We start from the raw sequence: 26,496 nt of genomic DNA, 5'->3' as shown, positions 1-26,496 counted from the left end.
GTTGCTGCTAGTTTCTGGACTTCAGTATCAGTGCCTACCTCCTAGAGTTGGTATAAGGATTCAGTGAGAATACTACCTACAAAGTGCTTCGAACAGTGCCTGGCGCACAGTAAGTGCTCAATAAGTGTTAGCTATTATTATTTACATTTACTGCTATATATATACATATGCAGGCACAAAAGGCCTATTGTGATCCACAAGTAGGATTAGGACCCACAGATTGAGAGTTATTAGTGTCTAAAAGATACCACAAAAGGTAAAGAGGGCTTGATCCTTATGTTGCTGCTGTTTTTATATGGTTTAGCGCTTTGGGATAGTATTTGGAAGGAAATATTGCAATGAAAATGGTGCTGTTTGAGACTGACCTCAGTGCCCTGGGCTCAGGCACTAGAGCACAATGTCTAAGAAGCTAGGGCCTGTTCAGATTTCCTCATGCTCTGGCATGGAGGCAAAGCTCCTGTTGGCCACCAAACCAAGAGCCAACATTCCTTTGAGCCCTGTCCCCTTCCCAGAGGCGTTTGTGGTTCAGACCCTGGAGGTTGTGGGAGACCAGCTCCATTGACAAGGGAAATTTCCAGAATGGCTCTCCTCACCCTCGCAGAATCACCACCTGCTCTGCCCTTCCCTGAACTGAAGGCCACACAGAAGCCTGCTATTCCATCCATCCCCGAGTTCTACACTTCGTGAAATCTGGACTCTTGGGCAAGTTACTTCACCTCTCTAAGCCACATATGTAAAATGGATATAAAGGTAAAATCTTTATGGGACTGGTTGTGCGGCTTAGATGTAGTAAGGTAAAGCTTGGTGTTCAATAAAAGGTAGCCATTATAATAATTAATAGCTGTAGTCACTGTAGTGTGATGCTGTAGGCAGAGAGAAGGGAGGGGGTGGCTGCTTCTGGAAGCACACTGGAGAATCATAAAATTTATTATCTAAACTGGAGCACTTTTGAGAGTAAAGGGAATACTATTAATAATGGTGCAGGGACAATAGGCATCACTGGGACTGTTCTGGGCAAACCAGTCTGTGAGTCTCTATCTACTGTCTACCCCTCATCTCCAATGCCAAGCTATCTGACTATACATCTTTTCTCAAAACATAGTTCTTAGTTAAATATTTTTCTTCTTCTTGACATCTTTGTCTTTTGACGGGTATTTACTTTACCATTAAGGTTGGCTACCACTTATTGGGGAATGAATTGTACTAGTTGCTTTAAGTAAATGAGCTATAAAATCCTCACCAACCACTATAGAAGGTAGGTGCTACCTCCATTACAAAGCTATGGAATCCGAGGCTCAGGGAGGTTAAGTAACTTGCCCAACCAAGGTTACAGGTCTATTAAATGGCATATTGGGGATTTACCATATAGGCCAAAGCCAGGCCTTTACTGGATCAGAATTTTTAGAGGTGAGCCCAGAATGATTTATGCGGGGCCGTCATGCCCACCCCTCACCTGTTGGACTTATGGGGTGAATGCCAAGGTGAATATCTTCCTCCCCTATAAATGCTAATTTCCAAATCCTCAGGTCAGAGAACTGGGCAAAATAACCAGTGGCCACTGTCTTGATTTTCACAGAAATGGGAGCTTCATAAATATCGGTTACTGAACCTGCTCCTGGATTCATTGTAAATGGAATCTTGTGTAGTTTTCCTAAGACCTAAAGATTGTACAGCTAAGATGGCAACAGATTTTATCTTTATTTTTCCCATTTTAAGATTCCTAGGGTGGGGGCAGGGGATGGAGGGCAGTATCTCTAGGCCCACTGCTTTTATTGATAAGCTGTACAGAAACACTTCTTTCAGGAATGCCTACTTTGGATTCCACCACGGTGATATAGATATACTGCCTTACCCAGTAAGTCTGTGTTGGCAGAAAATATTAACTCTGAACATCTGGTTCCATGTGAGCAAAGTTAGGGCTCCCATGAATTGAGGGAATAATACTCAGGATTCAGCTGAACTATTTGGGCCACTTTATCATTTCTGGGGCAATAATTTTCAGGAGGATTGTTCCTACCATGTGAGGAAAGGACTGCTTCCTATAGCACTGGCAGGAGTGTGGAAAGAGCTCTTTAGCAAACGCCTACTCATCCATCATTACAGAGCCTGTCACCTTCAGGGTGCTTTTCCAGAAGTACTCTCTACCTACATCATGTCCCAGCAAGGGGGGGTTTTCCTCTGTACCCCTTGGCTGGTTTCTTAGGACCCCATTAGCAGCTTCCATGTAGAACTTGGGATCAATAGCAGGCAAGTCACAACTTTTGTCTCAGCTAAACTTGGGGCTCAGGGACTGTTTCCATCCATGGGGCTAAAGGCTTCCAAACTTTCCTGAGGACTGGAAACACCAGAAAGCCTCCTTCCCTATTCACTTGTAAGTGTAACAAACTGAAAATGAGATTTCTTCTCAAAATATTCTGTTGAGTAAAGATTCCTTTGAGTTACTTTAACTGGGTTTTTATGGGAGACAGGGATCCCTCATTGTGCCCCAGGTCATTAGTGACTTTAATGAGAAATGGTGGAAATCAATTCAGGCGAGCACACCTGCACACATGGCCAGTCCCCCACTTCACTCCTCCGACAAGTCAGGAAACCATGTAAGAACTTACAGCCCAGCTGTTTCAGAGACCCTCTGCACAAATAATGTCTGCCCCCAATTAATGGAATAGTGCCTGCATAATTTGGAAAGAAGTTTTCCTACTTTTGGTGAGATCATTGTCTTCCTAACCATCAGAGCTGTTGTACACACTGTTCCCACTCTCTGGAATAAGTCACCCCTTTGCCATTCCTTCCCCTGGAAAATACTATCTTTCAGATTGAGCTTGAGTGGGTACCTGACCTCACCTGGGAAATTTGGAAGGAGTTTTCTGTTACATATTCCTGTAGGACCTCACATGCTCCCTCCGATAAAACTCGTCTCAATTTTATGCTTACTAGTTCAAGGCCTGCCTTCACTACTAGGTCATGAGCTCTAGGGATGGGGCCTGTCAACCATGTTCCTCAGGTGCCCATCACCTGGCATGGTACCTAGAATAGAAGGCCTTTGGTGAAGGAGTAGACTCCTTGGGAGAATGTGTCTGGTTCACTGGCTGTGGCATTTCAGAGCCTTGCAGTGAACCCTGGAATGCTTACCTGAGGCTTTTTCTCTCTTTCAAGGGACACTAGATTGTTCATTTCTGCTTTGCTCTGAAACTCCAAGAGAGTTAGAAGGAGCCTGAGGCAAAATCATGCCTGCCATTTGTACTTTATCACAGTTTATGTAGATATTTCATCTAAGTTATCTCAAGGCAAAGAAGGCTCTATTATCTCCATTTTACTGGGAAGGAAACTGAAGGCTCAGATGGGTTTAGTAACTTGCCTCAAGTCACACAGTATGGGGCTGTAAAGTAAATTATTCCCCACTATGACAAACTACATATAATGTCATAAAAACTAAACAATGCTGATTATGTCTTACTTCCAAGTTCCAACTGGTCACAGATCATTCAGCCTTGTGCAAACTGCTTCTATCACTTATGGAGGATTCACCATTGCCTTTTTCCAAGTTTACCCTGCCTTATAGAAATGTTGATTATTTTATTGGAATTCTCATGCCTGGCCAAAATCTTCCATGTTCTCTATTCCACCCACTCTCAGAGAAGCCATTTTTGTGTGTGCATCTCTGCTTGCTTCTTTTCCCTCCAGCTGGGTCACTGACCTCCATGTCTAACCTATATTTGCTCTTCTGGGTCTTCCGAGTATATCTCTCTATGTTCTTTATCCCCTGCTGCCTCCTCTGTTTATCATATCCAACTCTGGACCCTCCGTGGGTGAAGTCTAGAGCACCTCTGACATCAACAATGCTGCTTTATTGTCACAGGGTCTGGCCTCAGAGCCATGGGACTGATGAGTAACTATTACATCAGACATTACAGGACCAAACAGATGACACTCCTATGCAGCCTACTCACTCATTTCAATGATAGAAGCCAAAACATCACCAGAGCCCCTTCTTTGGAATTGCTTTCAGAAGTCTGTGGCACTTTTAATATCCTCAGTAAACTTCTGGTTCAAGATGGTGGATGAAGCACATGTTACAGCCTTTCTTTGTCACCCCAAATCTCTGGAACTGATAGAAAAGATATTTTTAAAATCTACAACTGAACTCTAAAACAAGAAGGGAGCCCTCCTTGGGCCAGAAATTCTGAAAGTATAAAAACTGATGGAATCGACCCGATGGAGGAAACAAATCAAAATACACACAGAAAAGTATCCCTACAAAGGCAAGACAAAACCAAATGGGGTCTCATATGTGGAGAGAGTAGGTTTATGAGAGCAGGAGGAAACTAGGGGCAACAAGCAGATTGAGGAAATGGCTTCAGGAGTTCCCGTATATCTCCTTCCCCCCCTATCAAACAGCAGCTGAGGTAGGGACTCTTTCCAAAAAAGCTATTGGCACAGAGGGCTGGGGCTGCAGATGCAGGGTACACCCAAGCCCAGAAGCCTAGCTCTAAGATATTCTGACTAGTGGCATGTTCCACCCCTTTCTCACTCTTCCTGTAAACATTTTGGAATACAAACTGCACCAGAATGTCCTGTCTGTTCTCTTCCTCCCCAAAAAGGTGGACAAAGAGAGGTAGCCGGATGACTAATGGGAAATTTCAGCCACAAAAATGAGCACATAATTAAGACCAAAATCTGATGAATGCCAACACCATATGAGGAAGTCACAAACTGTAAACAGAAGAGTTTGCACCTAAGGAAACAGACTTACTGATCAATCAAAACAGGGCCCTATAATACATTGAATTAATAACAACCTCAGCAGATAATAACAACATCAGCAGATACTGCCATCCAAAAAGAAATGAACATATAATGGACATTAATAGTTTGATTTTTGAAATGAAAATCTGAATGGATGGACTGAAAGCCAAATAACAGTTGAAGAGCTGGGAGATTCAATCAAGGAATTATCTCAGAATGTAGCACAAAGAGATAAAAGAGATGGGAAATATGAAAAGAGCAGGTAAGAAACATGAAGAATGGATCCATAAGACTTAATATTCTGTCTAATTGGTGTTCTAGGAAGCAAAAATACTGAGAATGGAGGAGAGACAACATCCAAAGAAATATGAGCCAAGAATTCCCCATAACTGAGGGGGGGACTGCCTGAATTCTCAGCAGTAGTATAAAGTCACATACAGATATCTCAATGGGCCAATTCTTCATTCACCAATGATAGACTAGATTTGGGAAATAGTAAAAGGTCATTTGAAGCCATGCGTGGTGGAACAAATGGATGATCAGACCCAGTGCTTGTTGACAATGAGTTGTAAGTTAAATTAGATGTGAATTTAAAATATTTTTGCAAGGCTCACAAACTAGTTCTGAGGATGCCTGCACCCACACAGGCAGTTTAGCTAGTGGCATTTTCTGTTTCTTCAAACCTTCCTCTAGTTTCCTAGCATAGGGGTACATGAACAAACTAGAAGCCAGGGGGTCGACTAAGAGAATCCTGCCTGTCCTGCATAGAGCTCCACCAGTAGATATTAATGCTTCCCAACAAGGATCCAGCTTCTTCAGTCTCATTGTCCCTAACCACCTTACTCATTGCTCCCTCCAACACTTAGAAAACCCTGTCCTCTTCTTACCGTTAAAACTCCAACCACATTTCAAGGCCCAGAACAAGTCTCACCATTCACGCAAAGCCTTCTTTGGCCACATCTCTGTGCTAACATCTCTTTGTACTTGTTAACAGTGTCATGCTTATTAGTTTTCTTCTCCTACTAGATTGCAAGCTCCCATAGAGCTGAGAGAATGCCAAACATTTCTTTAGTGTTCTCCAAAAAACTGCTCCAGGCACCTGTTAAAATGAAAATATCCCTAGGAGGGAGAACAAATTGAAAGATTAGCCCCTGGAGACCAATTATTTTGGTGAGATGATTTCTTATGACTGGGGAGAAGAAAGTAGGTGGATACAAAATGTGGGCAAATGACACAGAAAAGGAAGTCTGGGTGAGGAGGGATATTGGAGGCAAACATCAATTATTCTGCAACTCTGCAATTCTGTTCGGGCCCCCTCAGCCTCTCTCACATGATCCCCAATTACTCCATGACAAAAGGGTCACAGAATCACTGATCTCCAGACCACCGACCAATGGGGCCTACAGTTTCCAAGGGAGATGTAGTGACCTGCCCCAAAGCACAGATTTCTTCGGTGACCCCCAGGACACTACTCCAGTCCAGAGATTGCTCTTTCCAGCTATTCCCAGGACTGTCCCTTATGAGCTATGCTCTTGCTGGAACACTGAAGACTAATAATAACATTTATTGAACTCTTACTATGGGGTAGATATGCTGATAAGGCCCCAACATGCTTTATCTCTTTACTTCCTTATAGTTACCGTACAAAGGAACACTATTTCTCTCCTTTTTTCTGATGAAGGAATGGAGGCAGAGCTGTAGCAGTGAACATACACAGTGATGGGGATCCATCAGAACACAGGAAAACTAGTGGCATGGGGAAGGATGCAGGAACAGCTTTGAGTTTCCCCTGTCAATTCTTTTTCTCATTCTCTTAAGCTGCAATGCATTTCTTTCAATTTGATACCTTGAAAATAATGCTCCTCCTCCAAGGCCTGCTCATTAAACCATAGCCAACCTTCCCATGATAATCAGTTTCTCTTGTCTTCCCAAGGATGCCCCTGGTTAAACTTGTAATTTGACTTATATGAATAGTAATACAGGCTCTGTCTTCTCCAAATTAACTCCTTGAGGACCAGGACCTCATTTTGTTCACTGCTATATTCCTAGAGCCTAGAACAGTGCCTAGGATGTTGTAGATACTAAGTTTGGGGAGTGAACACAGTAGTCTTCATGCACATGTGTTCTTGCATGAGATGGGACCTCCCGTGGCAGAAGTGCAGAGATCCTATGAGCGTTGATGCTTACCAAGGCTTAAAGTACAGCCATAGACAGTGTCAGGGAGGAGGTAGGCCATGGACGGGATTTCAGGTTCTCAGACGTTCTCCCGTTAAATTTTTCTCACCAATTCCATTGGCTGCTTAGTCAACCACCTTATCATTAAGGCTTCACCTGTTGATTTAGGGTCCAGGGGAAATGTAAAATTCCCAAAGGAAATTTCATTCACTTACCTGAACATCACACTCTACTGGTCAGTGAAGGTGGTTTTGATGTGGAAAGAGCCTCTGGGATATTGGAAAAACTGAGGTGGAAGGTGGAGAAAGGAACTGATCCCAGAGGTTGCTAATCTGAAGTCTGTGGATGGGCCTCAGGGGGTCCAGAACCCAGAACTGTATTCAAATGCACTGCACGTCGATTCCTGAGTATGTTTCCCGGAGTGCAGTTCCAGAAGTTCTTTCATTAGGTTCTCAGAATGGGCCTGGGGCTCTAAGGAGAACCAGAAGAGCCAGAGCACCCCAGCTTCCCTGACATCCCAGTTTTGCTCTGGACACCTGGGCCTAGAGGCACCACTGGCTGGGCTAAGGCAATGATACACAAGGAAAAAGAATCAAGGAAGATGAGTAGAGGGGCAGGAGGGGAAGCTAAGACAAAGGGTAAGAATGCTGGGCATCAGACACAGAACTAAAAAAGGTCATATGGCCCAATCCCTGTGTTTTAGAGATAAGGAAAGGAGGTTCAGAGGGGTTAAGTAACGCGAGCACTTGGGGTCAGCCAGTGGCTCCCTTGTCAGAGACTGGCCCTGCTCTAGGCCATCTCTGTGGCTTCACAGTTTGCTCACTCAACAACAGATAAGCTCACAAGGAAAGGCCAGCCGCTGTTATCTGACTGTTTGGGTGGTGGCTGTGGGCCACTGCATTGCTGAAACTTGGCATGTGCAATCACAGATATGATATGGAAAACATTCCCTTGGGGATGTGTGAGAACATCATGCTTTGACAACCCCAGGCCCCAAAACTTTAACCTCCTAACCATTCGCGTCACTGACATTTACTGGGCACTTACTAGGTACAAGGCACTCATGTAGCCTCCATGGGATCCACAGAGAGGAGAAAGATGTGACTGTTAGCCCTGGAGGAACTTATGCTGTGGTAATGACAAAAGCCATCCCACTGCAGAATCAGCTGGGTGTTCTATACAGGAGGCAGCTTTGTTATTGCCCTTACAAGAGCTTATCACATCCAGGTAGGTGAACTAAAGCAAGGCCACTTGGGACCTCAGTGTAGTAAATCTTGGACACCAAGGCTCAGGTAGGGCTCTGGATCTTGCCACAAAAACAAGGTTCTCTTTCTGGGCCTCTCCAGCTGGTGGCATCAGGGCTACCCTAGGCAGTCCCACTTGGGGACCTGGCATAGTTGCTCCCAGAGTCCTGGAGTCCCACAATTCCATGTGCCACGGAGAGTTTGAGCCTGAGGAACACAAGCCAACACCACTGGTGCTGGCTCTGGGGGTTTCACTTTAACTCTTGTCTCCATGTCGTAAGGTAGAGAGAATTGGCTTCCTCAGCCAGGGCTCAGGGATGCTTGGGAAGCAAATGAGCTCACAGGACTGGTTAGCCATTGAGACTTGAACTCAGGCCCCCGCCCTAAATCCTGATCTTGTGATACTGTCACCTCTGCTTTTTCCCTCTTTAGGTTAAAAGCCAAAATTAGGCTGAAAAATTCTGCTACCTGTTCCCTCAGAGGCCGGACGACGTGTTAGGTCTCATAAAACTGAACTGAAAAGTAAAGGGGGAGGAAACCTCTTAGAGAAATGGCTGCTGCTGTGGGAATGATACCCAGCCCAGCCCTTTTGACCCCCTCCATGAGACAGGTCCTAGTGAGAAGAAAAGTATGGGTTGATGTGAGGCAACCCCTGTACAAGAGGGTCTGAGGGCTCCATGGTGGGCCTCTGGTCCCACAATACCCACACCTTGTCTAGTGGCCTGAAAGGCTTTTAATGATCAAGATGTAGAAGACTTTGCCGGGGGTCTCTGCTGACCGTGCTTTATTTATTTATTTTTTTAAAGATTTTATTTATTCATTTGAGAGAGAGAATGAGATAGAGAGAGAGCATGAGAGGGGAAAGGGTCAGAGGGAGAAGCAGACTTCCTGCTGAGCAGGGAGCCCGATGTGGGACTCGATCCCGGGACTCCAGGATCATGACCTGAGCCGAAGGCAGTCGCTTAACCAACTGAGCCACCCAGGCGCCCCCTGACCGTGCTTTAAAACAAATTGTCTTGGAAGAGGATATCAGATATAGCCCATTGGGAAGACAATGGATTAAGTATCTGAGGGACAAGAGGGCACCCTCAGAGGGGCAAAGATGAAAGCTAAGGTAACAGAGCAGCCAGGCCTACTGGTAGTTGACTAGTAAGCTATCGTAAAGAAAGGAGCATTTCCACAAACATGCACTGAAGTCATGGGACCTCAAAGATGAGGAAGAAAGCCCCAGTCCCACCTGATTCCCAAGAGCTTTGGATCTGCAGGCTCATGTGAAATGTGGGTTTTGGCAGCTGTGCATTCACTAGAGAGGGCAACTTGCCTTGCATGCACTGTCAATAGTCTTCCTTTGGTGGTTGGAGTGCTAGTGGCTGAGGTCTTGCCAGTGGTCCCTAATGGGGAGTCCAGGACGACCACACAATATTTCTCCCTCCAGGTGTCCCTTGTTGGTTCTTATTATCTCTCCTGCTCCAGAACAAGAATTTCCCAGAGACTCACTTGGAAGCTTGCTGGGAAGAATGACTAGAACCTGCAGTGTCATGACCCCAGAAGGAGGGCATCATAGAAATCAGATTGTAGAATATGCACGTGGGTAAACCTTTCCCACTTTTAAGGGACCACTGACAAGTGGATCTTTACTTCCCTGGACCTCAGGTGGTTGGTTCATTTTTCAAGGGAGAGAACTGTACTATTGGAAGATCTCAGAGTTTCTTTCCAGCTCTGTTTCCTTGATGCGGCAGTTCATGGGCAGCTCTGCCTGTCATCCTAGAGACCTATGGTCCTCACTCCAGGCCCTGGCTTAACAGCACCTTCCTTGGAACTTGCCTTATGCCTTTCATGTCTGAATGTAGCACCTTGCTCAGACAAGAGCCTTAATAAATGTTTGTTTAATGAAACTATCCAAGACTCTTGAGTTATAGAGTGACTTGGCAGTCAAAAGTAACAGGGTCCCAGAACTCATGTCAAAGAAAGGAAGAAGGGCATTTATATCAGGTAAGAGAAGGCTCAGAGACGGGAGAGGAGGAAGCAAACCGTTCCTGTGAGGCCTGTGGGGCAGAACCAGCCAAGCTGGGGAGATACGGGGGAGGCATAAGGGAGAGCTCCCAGATAGGATGATATGGGTCAGTGAGGAGTCAGAATGTTGGTGCAGAGAGCCAAGAAATAAGTGTGAATGAAGATGAATTTGGAACGCTTGCAATCAACTAGAAGCAAGGAAAGGCTTAGCAAGGAACTGATGTCATGAAAACTGAATTGAAAAACAGCCCGGCAACAGTGAGCAGGACGGATTGAAAGGGAAGGTCTGAGAAGGGTCTCGGGGAGGTTGCAACAGGGAGTAAAATCTGAATGAATGTGGAAACTGCAAACCCAGGCAACAGGCTTGTAGTGAGCCTATACAAAGTAAAGTCCAGGACCCTGTTCTGGGAGTGGGATATAGTCATGAAGGAGAAAGACACAGATCTTTGGCCTTGGAGAACCCACCTTCTAGAAGGAGAGGTAACAAAAGGAGAGAGAGAACTTTTAAGAATGAATGCCTCATTTTATTCTGTAAGGGACTTACAGGGAGAACCAAGGTAGCTGGGTCATGTTTCTCTGTGAGTGGGGACGTGAAGGAGGGACAGACCAGGTGTAGTGAAGAGAAGAAAAGGAAGGGCAGACTTGGCACCTGGCCCTCAGACCCAGGGTGGCTGGGTCCTCTGGACAGGTCTCCCCCATACTGCAAGGTAGGATTTGGTAGGATCTGGCCAGGCCAGGTGGCACTCCTGCAAGGCTGAGGCCTGCTTCACCATCCTGCAGAGGGTCAAGGCTGTACCAGGACATCTGGGAGACCCTCCTGGCACTGCTGGGCCCAGAGTGTATCCTGAACCCAGAGCACCAGGACACTGGTGTCACCAGTGTCCTGGTGACACAGGGGTCACCACTCTGCAGTGTCCCCAGCAGCCTTTGCCTTGCACTGGGGACTCTGGGTGTAGGACTGGCATTTCCTCATCCTGAGGTCGTGGGGTAGTAAGTGAAGGTGTTAGGATTCCCGTGGTTCCACACAGCACAGAAACACAGATCTGGTTCCTGTTGGTACCAGGACCCATGTGGGATGCCCAGTGAGTGAGGAGTAGAGAACGCTCGGCAAACAAATGCCTGGAGCCCCAAGCATTTGAGATGGCATTTGAAGGAACACAGCACTTGAGGGCTATGCGTATGTGTATATGTGTTTGGGGGTGTGTGGGAGGTATTCCTGGCACAGAGGACATATAAGCATCCCCTATGAAGTTCTAGGACCTTCCTCATTCCTATACCACCAATCAAAGAGCTCTGTTCAACCAACCTGTCTGTGCGGCCCATTAGAATGTTCTACTGAACAGGAAAACTCAATGTGCAAGGAGGAAAGAATTTGAAAGGACTTTTCCAGCTGTGATATTCAGAGGTCTGAAAAGCTTAACTCCTTTAAAGGAAGTCATTCTGAATAGCTTAGGAATGAACATAAATAGCTTAGGATTGAAAAGTCCCTGAATATAGAGACCAAATAAATCCGATAATAGGCATCAAAATGGCATGATTGAGAGGATCAGGTCTGTACTGGGTGTTGTAAGTGATGAATCACTAGATTCTACACCTACAACTAATGTTACATTGTATGTTAATCTAACTGGAAATTAAATAAAAATTTGAAAACCAAAAGAGCATGGGTTCCAGAGACAGACTACATGGACTCTAATCCCAGCTCTGCAACAAACAAGCTGGGTGCCCTACTTATCACACTTCCGTTTCCTCATCTGTAAAATGGGGATCCTCTTACTTAGCTCAGAGTGGTTGTGAAGATGAATGACTTAGTATTTGTAAAGCAATTGGAACAATGTCTGACACATAGTAAATGCTCTGTAAGCATTAAAAAAAATTCTCACACTCTTTGGGACATCTTTAGGACATACTTTTGAGAAAGATGAGGAAGCAGGCTTCTAAGCCCTATTAAACATTTAGATATACAGGCAGTCTTTGCTTTACACAGTAGTGCAAGACCATAACAATGACCCTAAGAATTGAAACTGTGTAAAAAATCGAGAGAAAAGGGCTCCTGGGTGGCTCAGTTGGCTAAGAGTCTGCCTTCGGCTCAGGTCCTGATCCCAGGGTCCTGGGATTGAGCCCCCACATCGGGCTCCCTGCTCAGAGGGGAGTCTGCTTCTCTCTCTCTCCTTCCGCCCCTCCCCCTGCTTATGCTCTCTTGCTCTCTCTCTCAAATAAAGTAAAATCTTAAAAAAAATCGAGAGAAAAAATACAAGTGTTCCATGACCTTTAAAATTTTTGTTGAAACATTAAAAACTCTCATACTACAGGTTTTAAGTGTATATGGAAACGAAAAAAATAGACCTATTTCATAATACACTGTAAACATCAGAAACACTGCAATTCTTAAAAGTATTTTGTTTGTAAAAAAAAATGAGAGTATTTGAATATCTCTTGCTGCCATCTCCTCCTTGTATAACTTATGATATGGATGGAGCATCTTTTCTATGCCTTGGCGGATCGTCATACTCCTTTATAAATTTGTGTCAGCTTCCAACATGTTATCTTTGTGACTTCAATGCTGCGAAATATTTCTGAGAGTTTTTTTATTTTTTTCTAAATTTTTTTTCTGAGAGTTTCCTTAATGTGGAGTTTTCTGCCAGGATCACTTCCCCTGGTGCATCTTCCTCCTTTTTGTCTCAACCACCTTCTTCACTTACACCTTTAGATTGGCTTCAGGTTTCGTCGATATCAACAGAAACCTTGAGGATCCTGGCTGTCATAAAGTTCCAGGGAGTTTATTCAGAATGATGTAATGGTGGTTCAGTGGTTTAAGCCTCTGCCTTCGGCTTAGGTCATGATCCCAAAGTCCTGGGATCGAGCCCCACATCCGGCTCCCTGCTAGGCGGGAAGCCTGCTTCTCCCTCTCTCTCTGCCTGCTACTCCCCCTGCTTATGCTCCCTCTCTCTGTGTCAAATAAATTAAAAAATAAATAAAATAAAATAAGATCTCATATAGATCATAAGAAATGTAATTACATACTCTTTAAGAATCTGATAAAAGTTCTTTCCCTCTAAAAGTTCAGGTGAGCAGATACAATACTTTATGCAGCATTTCAGGGAGTTCACAGAGCATCCAAAATCCAATTAGAAGCCCTCGTTAAGAATCTAGAACTATTCCTAGATAAAATCCTGCCAAAATCTGTTTCAGAGCCATTACAAGTCCTGCGAACTCAGGTCACTTTCCAAGGGAGGGTAATCCTCAGAGCAGTCATCTGGCACCAGAACCACATTGAATGGTCGCTCTTGCCTTGCTATGCAAGTTTATTCAGTCTAGGTCTCTTCAACAAACCACCATCCCTGAAACTCTCCTCTGTGAGTATTTGTCTTAGAAAACCTTACTGAAAAGACAGACTCAACATTACATTGTTGAGAAACATGACAGAACCAGCAAATCAAATTGAAAATTGTCTTGCACAGGAGGTTAGTTGCTGTGGCAAAACATGAGTGGTACCTGAGCCCATTGCTGGTGGCATTCTACTCTTTCTGTCCTTTCTTTTCTTCCTCCTCCCCCATTCCTTCTCTTTCTCCTCTCCCTGGAATCTCCCTCTCTCATTCTTCTCTCCTACCACTTCTGACATTGGCCCCCATGGGCACTGCTTCATCCAGCCTGTGGTGCAAAAGATTTTAAGCCTTATTAAAGCCAATAGAGAAAGATCGTCCTGAGTGAGTCACGCTGAATTCAACAAACAACCCAACAGAAGTCTCTGAGGATACCGCGACAATGCCCAAGCAACTATCCTTCCTAGAGAAACTTACTCTTTGGGGGAAGTCATTTTGAGCAAGGAAGAGGGTTAGGGATTACTTTTTAAAAAACTGATTTGGCATCAAGAGAAAAAGATTGCCTAAGCAATATCTGCTGATGAAGTCACAGAATGGCTCCACCTCTGGAATGAGCTTCATTTTCTTGTATTTTGGTAAGAAATTTGATTCTCAATTGGGAATTCAGCCACTCTACCCACTCAAGGGCAAGATGATAAGGTTCTATCAAACCAAGTGTCTAAACGAACCTGAGACTCTACCAAGGTCAGAAATGCTGCACTTCAAGCCAAAAGATCTCTCTTTGGCTTGCTTGTTTTGACTTGTAACCACAAGTTTGTCTTGTCTAGGTGTCCAATCACATTATAAAACAAGTGCTGATTTCTGCACTACAGCATCCTCTGAAGCAACGGGAGTCCTGGATGTACCCTTTGGGGGATTCTCTAATTTTTGTTTTGTTCCTCTGATTTCCACAGGACTTTAAGTTTTTTCTCTTGAGATCAAGGAACAAAAGATGGTTTTGGAAATGCTGAACCCAATGCATTATAACATCACCAGCATGATGCCCGAAGTCATGCCTGTGGCCACCATGCCGATCCTGCTGCTCACTGGCTTTCTTCTTTTGGTTTGGAATTATGAAGACACATCCTCAATACCCGGTAAGTCAGTCATTTAGTTCTGTAACTAAGGAGATTGTTTACTTGGGCTTTTGGTCCATGAGGGTAAAGAAAATTTTGCAAAGGACAAAGAGCAAAAACATGGTGAAATGGCTGAAGCCCATGGCAAAGTTAGCAAATAAAAACTCAGGTGAAAAACTTTATACCAATTAGCTGCATATTTCAAATGAAAGCATTTCAAAAAAATATCTTAGATAATCCCGTCCAGTCTGTGCTTTGCTTTGGTAAAGTAGACTTGGCACAAGTATCCTCCAAAGTAAGTTTGAAAAAAAAAAGTAAGCTTGAGATGGGGTGAAGCCAAGGTAAACCAGGCATTTTTTTAATTATTATTCAAATTCATTCCAATGTTGCTCTGAAGGCAAAAATGTCTCTGGAATGCCTTCTTTTTAAAAATATTTTATTTTTAAGTAACCTCTACATCCAGTGTGGGGCTTAAGCTCAGAACCTCGAGATCAAGAGTCATGCACTCCACTGACTGAGCCAGCCAGGCACACCCGGAATGCCTTCTATACTCCTCTCCTTCTCCCTCCTGCTTTGCCTCATCCATGTGTTCTGCCTTCTTCCTTTCTTGAACTTATTTCCTCTCTTCATCCCACTCTTCATTTTCTCTTATTCTTGGGGGTAGGTGTGATGGTGATGCCACCATAAGAGCTGGCTGGGACCTGGGCACTGGAAGAAAAATGGAGACCACTATGGTTCCCTTGGAACATCATACCCTGATAGAATCTTCAACAAGGTCTGTGGATTAATCAAAAGTAGAGTATCATATGATTATCCAGATAATTCCAATAGAAACCCCTACCACTCCACAACTATCAGATTAATTCAGAATTATCAGAAATATCCAACTATTTCTTTAGTTTTCAGTGAAAATTCTTCATGGCAAGCATCTATCCCCAGTCCCATGAGCCATCTGACAAGGCTTTACTTCAAGAGCATAGTCATTATGCACTTCCAAGTGCAGTGGACCTCATCATAGAGTGATTTAGGGTAGGAATGTGAAGCTGGTGCAAAGGGCCCCGTGTCTGGATTCTTCCAAAATTTTCCAGAGAACTGTCTGTCCTGTCTATCTGATTCAGCCTGGTATTTTAGGTTGCTTTCATGTCCACTTAAACAGAGAGCTCAGTTAATGTTGTTCTCTGCTCCCTGAGGGATCTGGGGGAAGACTCTTTCATGGCCTTTAACTTGAGCTCCTTCCCACTACAGCTCCTTCCTCACTCGATCTCTTCTCCCACAGTGGGCTCCCAGGTCAGGATCCATGAATGGTGGGTGAGGTGGAGAGTATTTTATAACAAGTCTCCCCAGATGTTTATGTGTTAGAAGAAGTCCTTTGGACCTTTGAAAAAGGAGGTCAGCCTATGGGGGGCAAGCACAAGAACTGGCATCTCTGAAGCTTTGGATCAGGAGCCTAGGTGACAGCTCACTCTGTTCCCCAATCCTGCACTGGGGACATCATGCTGCTATACACTAATAGTTCTATGGTTCTCAGCTATGTCTGGAGCAAGGCCCACATGTTAATATTAAAAAAAAGAAAAAAAAATCTGGGGCGCCTGGGTGGTTCAGTTGGTTGAGCATCTGACTCTTGATTTTGGCTCAGTTCATGACCTCAGGGTCGTGAGATTGAGCCCTCCCAGTGTGCTAGGTTTGGAGCCTGCTTAGGATTCTCTCCCTCTCCTTCTGCTCCGCTCCCCCCAACTAAAAAAAAACATAAAATAAAAAAATCTTCCCAAGTGATTTTTCATTAGCAGTCAGGATTGAGAGCCACAGATATGAGCCTAACCCCTTCACTTGATGGAAGTGGAAATTGAGCCCCAGAGAGGTGAACTGCCTTACCCAAGCAAACCCTTATGACAAATATAAGAAACCATGAAGTTCAAACCCTTCATTTTACAGGTGAGGGTTAAAGCCCAGAGAAAGGAAATGGCTTGTAGGCATCTCACCTTGAAAGGAAAGGCAGGGGAGGGGAACAACCAGGAATTGCTAAATCCCAGGTTGGTGATCATTTTGCTAGCCAGGGAGCTTCTAGTTCCATGCTTTCCCTTTGAAAATGTGAGCTCTGGTCAGAATCCTCTCATGGCACAGACTAAGATCCCATGGTGCCCGGCTGGGGAAGGAAAGGTGAGAAAATTGGCTTTGTTGGGGTGGTTCTTCCTGAACTCCTTCGGCCAGTTTCCTTGAATCACTGGTTCTCTGGATTCTTGGTTTTACAGGTTTGGGGAAAGCTCAGGGTCAGGGAAAGTCAAGGGGAGTTAAGAAGTTGCAATGATTTAAAAGCCCTTAAGTTAGTTACAATTTGCAAAGCAGTTTCACATTCTTTCTCTCTTGTGATCCTCATAGCACTCTGATGAGGTAGGTGTGTTTATGCCTATTTTGCAGATGAAGAAACTGAGATTAAAGAGGGTCGATGGTGTATAGCTAGTAAGTGATGAAATGGGGACTCAGAGCTAAATCTCTTGAGCCATCCCCAACCTTGCACATGGATTCCCTCCCCCAGAGCCTCTCTCTGCCCTGGGCACCATGTCCCCAGAGGGTGTCACTGGGAAAAGGACATGGCAACACATTCCCCTTTCTCCCACTAAAAAACGACTTCACAGGGAAATGCACAAGTAAATATGTCATCACAGTACAGGACAAGAAACAGAATGTTAGCAGGATCCCAGAAACTTCTCTTGTGCCTTTTCAATCATATCCCTCTCACCTCCAGAGGTAAACATCCTTCTAATTTGTGATAATCACTCCCTTGCTTTTTATAGTTTTGCCACCTACTTTCATATCCCTGAGCAATACAGATTAATTTTGCCTGGTTTTAAATGTTTTAGCCATCGAGTCCTACATTACTTCTTCTATATTGCTTCTTTTGCTCAATATTGTGCTTATAAGCTTCATCCATGTTGTGACATGCCGCTATAGCTCATATAGTATGCAGTAGCACAAACATCTCGTGGTTTAATTACTGATGCTACTGTTGGTGGACCTTTGGGTGTCTCTAGTTTGGGACTATTGTGAACAGTGCTGCTATGAGCCTTCCCGTTCACAGGTTTCTCTAGGGTGTACACCTAGCATGGAATGCAACAGCTTCTAGATTAGGACAGTGGGTGAGAGGTCCCAGCTGTTGGCTTCTGGGAGGCTGTTTCTGCACAAAAATGCAGTGTAGTATTTATCGCTCCTCTTAGGGTGTGAAAGAGGTGCCTGCAACTGCTGTAGGCCTAAATCAGCATTCCCAAATCTGAGAGGCAGAGAGCAGCTTAATGTGGACGCAACCAGAATATTTCTCGAATATCCTACCAAAGTTTCTCCCCTCCTAGGACATTCTTTTCTCAGCTGGAAAGTGTAAGGTATACATGTAAATGGAAGGATCACATTGTGTTATAATAATTCAATATTGTACTTTCTCCCCCCCATACTCTCCTCTCCTGCCCAGGACTCTGATTGGGAACCTAGTTATGCTTTTCACTCCATCTCCAGTCTCTGACTCGTAGCTAGTGTCTAAACCTAGTAGGGTCTCAGTAAGTGTTTGTTGGATGAATTAAGCTGACACATGATTGATCACTAGGGACCCAAGACTTGGATTCTCTTCTGGTCAGAACACTCAGGTTTTCAACCTGAGCAAAGTTCATCACCATCTCCCTTTTTCAGTGGATAGAGATCTGCACTGTCATATTTTAAACTTGAATGGTGGTTCCTTAATATTAAGACTTTCTACATGGCACCAAACTATTAGATAAAAAATGAAGAGTGCAGCCTTTCATTTGCATGTCTTTGTTCCTCATGGGCCTAGCATATTAAGTAAGTAAACGTTTGTTCAATGAGTCTATTCCCAAATAGCCGGATGTCTGACCTCCCGTGGACTAAATGTACCCGTTACAATGGTATTTTTCCATTTTAACAAAATGTAAATACAACCTGAAAACCCTCTAAATGTGGATGATATTTAAAACTTCATCCTTTATATTACACACACATATCTAATTAATTTAAAAAATTCACCAGGAAACACTTATTAGGCATCTACAATGTTTCAAACTGTAAATACCCAGCAAAGTAGTTTGTTATTATGCACATTTTAATTGATTAGAGATCTGTATATCTGATGATCTTTTAAGGAAATACATATTCAAATTTGCTTGTTTTAATCTTTTAAAGAACTTAATGAAATTATTAGGTATAAAGTCAGTCATCTACTTACAATACAGTGTTATCAGAACAATCAGAAGATTCAGAAGAACACTCTGAAAATGTTTTGGTTCTATAGATATTACCAAAGACCTTCACTTTAAATATTTTATTTATTTATTTGTCAGAGAGAGAGAGAGAGTGAGCACAAGCAGGGGGAGTGGCAGGCAGAGGAAGAAGCAGGCTCCCCACGGAGCAAGAAGCCCAATGCTGAACTCAATCCCAGGACTCTGGGATCATGACCTGAGCTGAAGGCAGACGCTTAACAACTGAGCCACCCAGGCATCCCAAAAGACCTTCACTTTAAAGAAAAAAACCTGACAGTTTTATTCCCATTAATCCAGCTATTTCAAAAGACTAAATCTTATTTGACGAATTTGGGATTTAACATCCAATTTAGATGATTTAAGCAAAAGCTTAGATTATCTAGATTTATTTACATAGTGCTTGCCCCTGGAGTGAGAACACTGTCTCAAACAGTTGTGTATGTTGGCTTCCTATTTTACTACTGGAATGGAATGAAAGGAGAAAGATTTGATGTAGAAAAGCTACTACTTCACAGGAAAACTCCTAAAACCATTCCAAGAAGTTTTTGTCTAACTTTTTACGGCCACCAGTATAATCAAGCTACCAAGTTTGTTCTCTGGTCTAAGCAACAGCAAATTCCTCCGTTTTTTATGTAAGCAAGGACATGAGCGGTCACTGCTCTTGAGTAAAACCACATTGCTGGACCCAAATTCTAGTCCAGACACTGACTGGACTCATTGCCTAATTCCTCAATCCTTAGCTGTATGTTTTGCCTAATGAGATTAAGCTTAGGATTCTTCTCTTAAACTGAGTCCTTTTTGAAGGAAAAAAAAATGGATATTCTTTGTTTGAACATTATCCTCGCAGACCATGTCTCTCAATTAAAAAGATTACACCAAAACTACAACCTATTTTTAACCTGCCCATTCCATCAGCTGGGGTATTCAAACCAAAAGTTTTCAGACAAAACTAGGCAGCCAAACAGATCGATCAGCTTGTCACATGTCCTGGTTTCCATGCTTTGTAAGATGGACTGACTGACTTATATTGAAAACTCACTGACACTGTTTAATGTGGCAAGAAGATAGCAGACACCTACCCTGGCTCATTCAGACTGAAAGGTTCGAGACCAAATAGAACTAGTGGTATGGACACTGAACTACTGTTTTTTCATGTTAAGCTTGTTTGTTTTTTTTTAGAGATTCACAGATATACATCAGAAGATATCAAAGACCTTTTAGATATCAAAGAACACAAGCAGCAATAACATAAAACAGTTGCTCTTTTTTGGTGTTTGCTAAAATGCTGACTGTGGTCTGATAACTCTCCTAGGTCCTGGCTATTGTATGGGGATTGGGCCCCTCATTTCCCACTGCAGGTTCCTGTGGATGGGCATTGGCAGTGCCTGCAACTACTACAACAAGATGTATGGAGAATTCATGAGAGTTTGGATATGTGGAGAGGAAACACTCATTATTAGCAAGTGAGTCTGTTAATAATCAGAGACAGATTTTTAAAACCAAGGCTGTGTTTTTTTCCTATTAAGTAACAAACTTATTTTGATATCTTGATGCTTTTGTTGCTAAGGCTGTGTTTTTACTTCCCAGGTAAAAATCTAACCCTATAGACAAGTGGAATAATTGGGTTTTGCCTAAACCCAGAGGTACGTAGGTAAAGAACTCTGGAAAGCTGGGAAACTATTTGAAATTTCTCTGAGCAGTGAATGGAAACTTAGAATCCAAAGGATTTGGGTTTGACAAAACATATTTTAGGGAAAGGCATTATCTTTTCTGCTTTCCTAAGATTTTGGTCTTACCTCTATAAGCAAGCAGTTAAAACAAAACGAAACACCAGGGAGAAAGGAATCTGCACCAATTTGCTAATGTGCTTCTTTTTCTTTTCTTTTAAAGATTTTATTTATTTATTTGAGAGAGAGAGAATGAGAGATAGAAAGCACGAGAGGGAAGAGGGTCAGAGGGAGAAGCGGACTCCCTGCCAAGCAGGAAGCCCGATGTGGGACTCAATCCCGGGACTCCAGGATCATGACCTGAGCCGAAGGCAGTCGCTTAACCAACTGAGCCACCCAGGTGCCCTTGCTAATGTGCTTCTAATGGCAGGCTCCTGAGCGCCTCTAGAAGGGTAAACGGTAGAAAAAGATGCCATTCATATGCTCCTATTCTACTTATGACTGTGGGCCGGTGTCTCAGCTGAGTGATCTTAAATACATTGCCTATTTAAAAAAATGGTTTGTTATATCTTCTGGATAAGTTTAGCAGATTGAATTCATCCAGGGTTAATCAAATAGGCATCCACTGTAGAGAACTAGCTTTGTGAAATACTAGTTTTCTTATTTATTGATCATAGAAAATGGAGAATTTCAAAGAGAACACATTTCACTAGACTTTCAGCTGTCTTTACTGGATATTTAACAATGTTATATGCCAACACTGTCTCATTAATGAGTTTTTATATTCCCTGACAGGGCTTTACCCACAAACTAAGACTAACTAGGGTTTTACTGATATGTTAGAATTTTTTTGTCCAGATGCAGACTATTGCCCAGAAGTAAGTGAAGCATTTATGGAAACTACATTGATTTCTTTCAAGCCAAGATTACATACATCATTTCATAAAAATACCATGGTAATCTCAAAGGCCAATTCTTTGAACCAAATAACTGACAGAAGGGAGTGGGGGACCAATAATTGCCCTTGGATTTTATTTCTCTTGAGCTACTTTGGTCAGCCAAATTTAGGTGAATTTGATAAGTACTCATTTTAAACATCAATACTTTACTCTCTTTGGCAATGGTCTACAGTCTCAAAATGTCCTGGGACTGATGACATGAGGGCTTGGGGGCTTGAGACGTTTGCCCCTGCTCTTTCATCCACTGGCATAGTGAGTTGCCTTCCAGCCCTCCTCACAGACAGGTGAAGTGACCCGCAGTGTATTTTTCTAAAAGGATATCCGTCTACAGCTCAGGACCTTCTCACCCTGGCTGCACATTAAAGTCACCCAGGGAGGTTTTAAAAACCCCAATGCCCAGGCCACACCCCAGCTTTCAGTATTTCTGGGGGTGGAACCTGGGCATCAGGTGTTCGTAGAGCTCCCCAAGTAATGCCAATGTGCTGCAGAGCCTGAGACAGAAGAGCAGGTAAGCAGCTTCTGGCACCAGGGGGCCTTGTCTTGGGGTCAGGGGAGCAGCTAAGCAGGGTTGGAGTGCTTTTGTCTGATCATCTTACCCTTCGGTCTAGCTCAAGTGGTGGTAGTATAAGACAAGAACTGGAGTGAAGAATGTGACAAAGGACCGGAGGACCAGAACAGAAATCGCTCTTAGATACTACATACTTGGATCACCAGATCCAATCCTGGAAGCCCAAAGCCATTCCTAAAGTAGGATCCTTGTGACAGTGCAAGGTAGCATTTGAGGGCTCTGCTGTCTTCATTAAGAAAGTGACCTTAGCGACTCTGACCAATTCAGGTGATGATTCATGCTCGAGATGAGCCCACAACCCAACCCACCCTTCCCCCAGCTCTCCCAGTTCTCTCCTCATCCTGTCCTCATAGGCTTTTCACTGGTTGGAGTCTTTGTGTTCTCCTTAATTGCCTCCGAGCCTCTCAATTTTGTTGTTAAGGGCTGAGCTCCCTGCGGGGAATAGGACATGTTTGTCCCCATCTCCTTCCCTTGCCTGCTCTTCAGGTCCCTTCCAGAACTACCCGTGCCTCTTGAAAATACCCCAATGGACCTCGGAAAGCTTTTTATTTTTAGTTGAATAGTTTGCCAGGTTTTTTTCTTTTGAAAAGTTTGAGATCTGTAGTCATTACAGCTGAGTAGAGATTATGGCCCAACTTTTCCTACCAGCATAGTCCCGAAGTGGTGGGGGCTGCAGAACTTCATGGGGGGAGTCAGTGCGGCCACGATGTTGCCTGAGCAGCTCGGAGTTTTGGGGGAAAGTTTATCTCATCATCGGTAGATAAAATAGGCACAGTTCCCCAGGCAGGTAAGCTCTAAGTTAATGAGGGTCTACAGATGTTGTGCATGTTGTGTGTATATAGTAGTTTTTGTAATGAATACAAGAAAAAAAAAAGAATATGGGTAGCATCCATTAAGGGAAGTTAGCAATTAACATGCTAATTAGGGTTATTTTTGCAAACCTGTTAGTAATTAACATACTAATTAGGATTATATTTGTATATCTGTTTTAATCATGTGTACATTTATAGGGAATGCATTCATGTATTCTTACAACATACATTTGTTGAGAATTTACTATATATACTAAGCACTGGATGATCCTAACATATAATCATTATTGGCTCCCCATTTATCCATTAAATAAACATTTATTGAGGACTTACCTATGGACACTGGGTATCATGAGCAAATCAGCTAAATATCCCTACCCTCACGGAGAAATATATTGTTGTATTGTTAATATACCAAGAAAAGACGAGTAAAACATATAGTATAGGAGTAGAGTGACAGCTAACTTGGTATGCCTGGGACTAGGGGGTTTCCTAGGATGTGGGACTTTTAATGCTAAAACTGGGACATTCCCAAGCAAACCAAGATGGTTGCTCACACTATCATCAGGTAGATATGAGCTATATAGGAAACTAAAGTGGGGAGGGCCAGTTGCAGGGATGGAAGTACAACTATAAATAGGCAGTCGAGGCAGCCCTCACTGAGAAGATAGCATTTGAATAAAGACCTAAAGGAAGTGAGGGAGTGAGTCAGGCAGAGATGTAGAGGAAAAGCATTCTGGACAAAAGGAAGAGCAAGTGCAAAGGCACTGAGGTGGGAGCCCGTCTGAAAGGTTCAAGGAACACCAAGGATACCAGTGTGGCTACAGGAAGAATAGTGGAGATGACATTAGAGAGGTATTAGGATACCCAATCATGTTGAGCCTTGTTGGCCATTGTAACAACTCTGAATTTTACCCTGCATGAGATGGGAATCCTTTGAAGAGTTTGAGAAGAGTGACATATCTGACTCATTTATGTTTCAGCACATTACTGGCTTCTCTAGACACATTCTACCCCCATTCTACCTACATTCTTTGAGAATAGGTGCAAGGAACAAGGAACAAGGATGAATGCCCAGAGAACAGTTAGGCAATAGATGATGGCTGGTCCACATGAGCGTGGTAGAGGTGATGAGAGGTGAAATTCTAGGCATATTTTGAGGGCAAAGCCAGTAAGACGCTAGGAGATTGGATGTTGGGTGTAAGAATCAAGGTGATAGCATAGTTTTTGCCTTGAGTACCTAGAAAAATGAAGGTATCATTACCTCAGATAAGTGGAGCAAGTTTGGGATGGGGAGAAATCAAGATTCCATTTGGGTATTTTGACTTGACATGCCCAGTAGACAGCTGAGTGGGATGTTGTGAAGGACGGTCTGAGTCTTTAGACCACCCCCCCACCACCACCATAGTCAGAAACTAGAAAAGGAGGCTGAGAAGGATAGCCAAAGAAGGGAAAACCAGAAGAGTGTGGTGGTCTGAAAGCCAGGTGATGAGTGCATATCAGGGAGGATGGAATTGTCAACCATGCCAGAGAGTGCCTGGGGAACGGGAGATTTGAGCGTTGCACTTAGCAACAGGGAGGTCATGGGTGACCTTGAAAAGAGTAGTTTCAATGGAGTGGTGAGGGCAAAAGTCTGATTATAGTATAGAATGAGGGGAAAGAATTGTAGGCAGCAGGTGTAAACAACTGTTGCAAGAAGTTTGTCATAAAGGCAGCAGAGAAATGGAACAACGAAATAGAAAGGGATGTATGGTCCAAGGAGTCTCTGTTAAGATAGGAGAAATTACAAAATGTGTGTTGAGATGACAATGATGGATTACAGAGCAAAACTGTTGATGGAAGAGAAAGGGGTATGCTAGGTGCGATGTAAAGGGGGTCCAAGTGACAAGTGGAGTTGGTCATGAAATAGGGACATGGGAGTTCATCCACAGTAAGTTTGGGAAGTTTGAATATATGAGCACGTATCCTAATAGTTGGAGCTTACAGAGATTCTAGTTACTTCTTTTTCCTCAGTAAAATAGGAAATAAAGTCCTTAGCTGAGACTGAGGAAGTAGAATATTTGAGGAGAGAGAAGGCAGGATATAATAGTCATCTAGAACAGTGAGAGTGAACAGACTTGGGGAACTGTAGAATGGCCAGCTGCACTAAGGACCCCCTTGAATTTAACTGGGACCTGTGTGTGTGTGTGTGTGTGTGTGTGTGTGTGTGTGTGTGTGTGTGTGAACATGTGCATGTGTGGGTTTTTTTCCCAGCCACATTCAGCTGCCAGGGGCAAGCACAGAGTAAGCTAAAAGTTGGATTTAGCCAGGGGTGAGGTTTTACCAGGCAACTATGACAAAGTAAGGAGAGAGTCAAGGGAGTTGAGAATGCATGGGAAGAGAGTGATTTTAATGATTAACAATAAAATGTTTTCTTCCAACTTTCTATTAAGAAAATGTTCAAATGAACAGGAAAGTTGAAAGAGCAGTCCTCCCATTCCCTACCCCACATGACATTGATCTTTGGAAGAGACCAGGTCAATTGTCTTATAGGATGTTCCATATTTCCGAATTTCTCTCATTATATTATGGTGTTACTTAACATATTACTCTATTCCCTGTATTTCTTATAAACTGAAAATTATGTCTTAAAGCTCAGTTTCATTCAGGTTAAACACTTTTGTAATGATACTTCCTTGGTAGTACTGGGCACTTCATATTGCATCACATCAAGAGACAAGGAAAAGTTGTCCCTCCATTAGGGATGTTAAATGTGATCATTGGGTAGGGTAGTTACAGGCAGATCTGTTATAAAGATTGTTCTTCTCTTGCAGTGACTCCAGTATTTAAGCTGGGTAAGTGAGGCTGTTAGGGACAAAGGACAGGAGAAAGGCAATGGAAGCGATGGACCATAAGTCTCAGGCACAAAATAGGTCTACACAGGCAAGTGCTTTTAAATGTTTGGTACCAATTATTCCATTAGTTTCTCCTCCATATTTCTAGTACTTATCACTCTTGAACCCAGCCACAGATGTGTGAGTCCTTTTTTTCTTTTTTGAAGATTGTATTTTTTAAATTTTTTATTCTTTTGAAGATTTTATTTTTAAGTAACCTCTACACCCAACATGGATCTCAAACTCACAACCCCAAGATCAGGAGTCCTACATTCCACCAACTGAGCCAGCCAGGTGCCCCTGTGTGAGTCCTTTAAATTCAGAACTGAAGGTGGCTTCCTCCTCACTACTTAAGAACTTACTCTGGCTACTTTTCATTTTGAATAGACAATGGGTTTGCCATCTTTGGCAATGTCTTTTGACTTCAGTCACGTTTAAAGAAGAATAATGAAGGGTAATGGGGGATACAGGCTTCCAGTTATGAAGTGAATAAGTCACAAGGATGAAAGGTATAGGATAGGGAATACAGTGACTGGTACTGTAATAGCACTGTATAGTGACAGATGGCAGCTATACTTGTGGTGAGTGCAGCATAATGTATAAACTGGTTGAATGCCCATGTTGTATTCCTGAACTAATGTAATACTGTGTCAACTATACTCAAATAAGAAGGAAGGAAGGAAGGAAGAGAAGGAAGAGAAGGAAGGAAGGAAGGAAGGAAGGAAGGAAGGAAGGAAGGAAGGAA

At 43.3% G+C, this 26,496-nt stretch overlaps 1 protein-coding gene across 9 annotated transcripts in view; it reads left to right on the top strand.

Annotated features, from left to right (window-relative positions):
• Window positions 1-345: 345 nt before the first annotated feature.
• CYP19A1 (cytochrome P450 family 19 subfamily A member 1) overlaps window positions 346-26,496 on the top strand; it is a 47,732-nt gene continuing 21,581 nt past the window's right edge. For 3 of the 9 annotated variants that reach the window (XM_073877005.1, XM_073877004.1, XM_073876997.1), the window contains exons 1-5: window positions 3,339-5,005; window positions 8,595-8,928; window positions 9,146-9,749; window positions 14,452-14,634; window positions 20,185-20,335. In XM_073877005.1, the coding sequence (XP_073733106.1) occupies window positions 14,490-14,634; window positions 20,185-20,335 (296 nt within the window). In that variant the 5' untranslated portion in view covers window positions 3,339-5,005; window positions 8,595-8,928; window positions 9,146-9,749; window positions 14,452-14,489. Of the gene's footprint in view, window positions 751-3,338; window positions 7,557-8,594; window positions 8,929-9,145; window positions 9,750-13,871; window positions 14,134-14,451; window positions 14,635-20,184; window positions 20,336-26,496 lie in introns of those variants that run through there. The other 6 variants (XM_073877001.1, XM_073877000.1, XM_073876998.1 and 3 more) reach the window with 6 other exon arrangements.

Source organism: Callorhinus ursinus, unplaced genomic scaffold (genome assembly GCF_003265705.2).
Source record: "Callorhinus ursinus isolate GAN/ISIS: 27379988/994484 unplaced genomic scaffold, GSC_fseal_2.0 scaffold25, whole genome shotgun sequence".
Taxonomy (NCBI): Eukaryota; Metazoa; Chordata; class Mammalia; order Carnivora; family Otariidae; genus Callorhinus; species Callorhinus ursinus.
Note: the sequence above shows the minus strand (reverse complement) of the source record. Positions and strands in the feature narration are given on the sequence as shown.